General features: G+C 39.7%; 1 protein-coding gene across 1 annotated transcript; it reads right to left on the bottom strand.

Moving 5' to 3' along the window:
• On the bottom strand, positions 1-2,663 carry LOC113758937 (putative disease resistance protein At4g19050). The gene has a single exon (XM_027301607.1). The coding sequence runs from the start codon at positions 2,661-2,663 to the stop codon at positions 21-23; it is 2,643 nt and encodes an 880-aa protein (XP_027157408.1). The 3' UTR covers positions 1-20.
• Between the last annotated feature and the right edge of the window lie 699 nt (positions 2,664-3,362).

Raw genomic sequence — 3,362 nt, 5'->3', positions numbered from 1 at the left:
CTCTATCTGTCTGCAATTCCTTAAAGAAAGGCGAGTAAGGTTTTGTCACATGACATGGGTGGTAGCTTCTCAAGTAGGGTGTCAGATAAGTCCAGAATTTGAAGTTCACTCACATGCTCCAGAAAATCAGCTATCCTCAATGAACTAAGCCCACACAAGTTGAGCTCCTTGAGGATAGAGAGAGATCTTAATTCTGGAAGTCTTTCAATATTGGTTTCTGAGAGGATAAGTCGCTCAAGGCGGGACAACCCTTCAAAAGTTTCATCTTCCAACATTGTCAAAGCCTTGCATCCAGATAGATCAAGCACCTCCAGTTTGCTTAAAGAATTTAAGGCTGGCAACTTCACCAAGTCTAAACAACATGAAAGTAATAGTTCTTGGAGGCTATGGATACCAGAAAGTGGGGGCAGATCTTTGACTTTTGTTCTTGAAAGGTTGAGCAGTCTTAGGTTTTTGGTTTGTTCAAAAAAATTGGCATCAATTTCGACTAGACTGCTAGCACCTGAAAGATCAAGTACCTCAAGGTTTTCAGGTAATTCTACACAGTTAATTTTCTCTACTTGAGAACAACCTTTCAAATAAATTTCGCAAGCACTAATGTTGGAAGGTAGACAGGATACAGTAGTTCCAGATAGATCCAAGATCTTAAGCCTAGCATTCTTTTTGAATGAGCGGTCTTGGAACTCTTCTATGCCTGCTCCAGAAAGATCAAGAACTTGGAGCTTGCTTAGAGACTTGATACTTGGCAGTCTTGACATTTTTTGACAGCCAATTGCTGAGAGATGCATCAGCTCTGCATTTTCACGAAGAAATGGCAGGGAGATAATTTTGGTATTTGAGAGATCCAGAAATTGAAGCTTCGGCAATGATCTGAAGCTAGCTTCTGGAAAATTTTTAAAGGAGACAGCACCGGAAAGGTCAAGAACCACTAGCTTTCTCCATCTTCTCAAACTCCTTAACCTTTTAATGCTAGAGCATCCTTTTAGGATGAGCTTTTGGAGTTCAGTGAGGTGATAGACCGATATAGGTAAGACTTCTATTGAAAGACCAGCAAGATTGAGGCATTCCAGCTTGGTCAGATGAGTAAAAATGTCATCTGGAAGTCCCGTTAACGACCTAGCATCAGATATTTCAAGAGCTGTTAACATTCTAAGTTCTTTAATGCAGTGAATTTTCTCCAGAAAATCACAGCCCCTCAGCACAAGTACACTGAGCATTTTCATGTCAGACAGAGATTTGGGCAAATATTTTACTCTGGCAGAGAAAAGACCTAGAATTTTCAGCTCCTCATCAGACTCTAAGAAGATCTCTAGGTCTTCCCTGCTGAGACTGTTTCCATCTAGCAAAAGGATAAAGTGTTTCCCAGCTTTCCTCCGTATGCCAGGTGTTTTTATTGCACCATCTTTATGGACAACTCCTCTAATGCCGTGCCACTCATAAGATTTAGCAAACACGTTAGTCAACCCAAGACTATCTGTTCTACCAAATCCAGAATGATGTTTATCTTTCAAATCCAGCATCTGTTTTTCGACACAAAGGTAATTAGCGTCAAGTTCTTTGAGAACTTGAAGATCCATAAGCTCCAAGAGAATCTGATGTCCCTTAGCATAAGCCTCATTAATACAGTTAATAGTTCCAAGATACCCTTCCATTACCCAATAAGCTATCAACTCACTATAATGTATGGCCCCTTCATCACGAAAGAAATGGATGTCCATCCAATTAAAGTCACCCAAAATACCACCTGGAACCTTGTTATATCTGCTGCTGGTTAACAGTATTGCAAGGTTGTTTTTAAAACCTGACAGATCCTCCAGAAGACATTTTAGACCTTGCACTCCAGAATCATGCTGATGGTAACTTAGTAGTTTTGCTATAATAACAACTTCAGCTGGAGTTAATTCCATGTTCCGATTGAGAAAATCTTCCACTAGGCTTCTTGCACCAGTGATCTCAAATACTTTGCTGCCGGCATTTTGCTGCAACAAAGACAATGACTTTTCTGGACTGAGGGGCTTCAAATCCATCACTATCTTACCACCGTCAGTTTTGTGTCTGCCATCCTCATTAAGAGAAGTTATTAACACCTTTAAAGAGTTCCCTGAGAGAAAGTGGAGCAGGCCTGTGATCACGTTATCTTCGATGGACAACTTTTTACCCTCATTATCGAGAATTAGGAGAAGCCTATACGGTGAAAGTCTTGAAAGAATCTTATTTTTCAAGGCTGCCAAATCCATCTCCTCGAAAACGCTATCAACTGCCTCCTCATCATCATCAATTCCCAACTCCCCAACAGTTGAACATATAGACAATTGACAAGCTATGCTGTAATAGAGTGCCCTTTCTATCTGCTTTATGCTCATAGAAACAAAGAGGCTAAAGTCAAAGACATCCTCCTTGAGTGCCAGGGAAGTTACTTTCCTTGCCATCCATGTCTTGCCAATACCTGCTTTCCCAGCAAGGACGATGGTTGAAATATTTTCCTTTTGAAATAGATCAAGTATCTTTTCTTCAAAATTCTCCTCCCTAATCTGGTTCATTTCTGATCCCTGCAAAAGCTCTGGTATCATCAGAATGAATACAGGTTCAAGCAAATGAACAGGAATGTTTGGAATTACAATCAAATAAACTGAAATCAATTGTAGTCCACAACATTTTACCATTAATTCACATTCAAGTTGCAAATATGTTCCTACAAGTTCCAGTTGCTCTAAAGGTGGCTTTCATTTTCAAGCAGAGGTTCCCTAAAAGTTCCACTGGTGCTACGCATTTTGGTGTCTGTGTAACTCCTTTCAATTTTCTCAACTAGCTGTTCCACAGCTAACCCAGACACATTCTTATGGCAACTACTCTTTTATCAAACCTGATGAAGAACATAGTTGAGGTTAGTCACCCAATAAAGTCCATCTGTGTTTCTTCAGGCTGGTAACCTATGTCACCTACTACTGAATTTGTAAAAAACATTGCAAGTGGCTACAGGATAGAGCATTAATCACTTTGACTGACCTCTATAGATACCAACCCCAACAGGAATACAGTGACAATGAATCGAAGGTACTGAAAACCTTACGACCAAAATGTTTCAATACCTCCAACAGGGTCAACTGCATTCTATCTTAACCAAATTACTATATTTCACTGTAAAGTTTGGGACGTGTCCACTTTCATCCTTTTAGCAGTCTCTAGGGATATTCCTCATCTCTTTTTATCACATGAATCTTCAGCCAAGGACCAATAAAATGGCAATCCAATGTGCAAGGCAACCACCACTAAGTTATTCATCTAAATCTTTTTTTATAAGCAGATAAAATCCGGACTGTCGTTGTACATGCAATCTAGAGAGTAAATTAAAGATTAAGAGG

The sequence above is a fragment of the Coffea eugenioides genome, unplaced genomic scaffold (assembly GCF_003713205.1).
Source record: "Coffea eugenioides isolate CCC68of unplaced genomic scaffold, Ceug_1.0 ScVebR1_791;HRSCAF=1529, whole genome shotgun sequence".
Lineage (NCBI taxonomy): Eukaryota > Viridiplantae > Streptophyta > Magnoliopsida > Gentianales > Rubiaceae > Coffea > Coffea eugenioides.
Note: the sequence above shows the minus strand (reverse complement) of the source record. Positions and strands in the feature narration are given on the sequence as shown.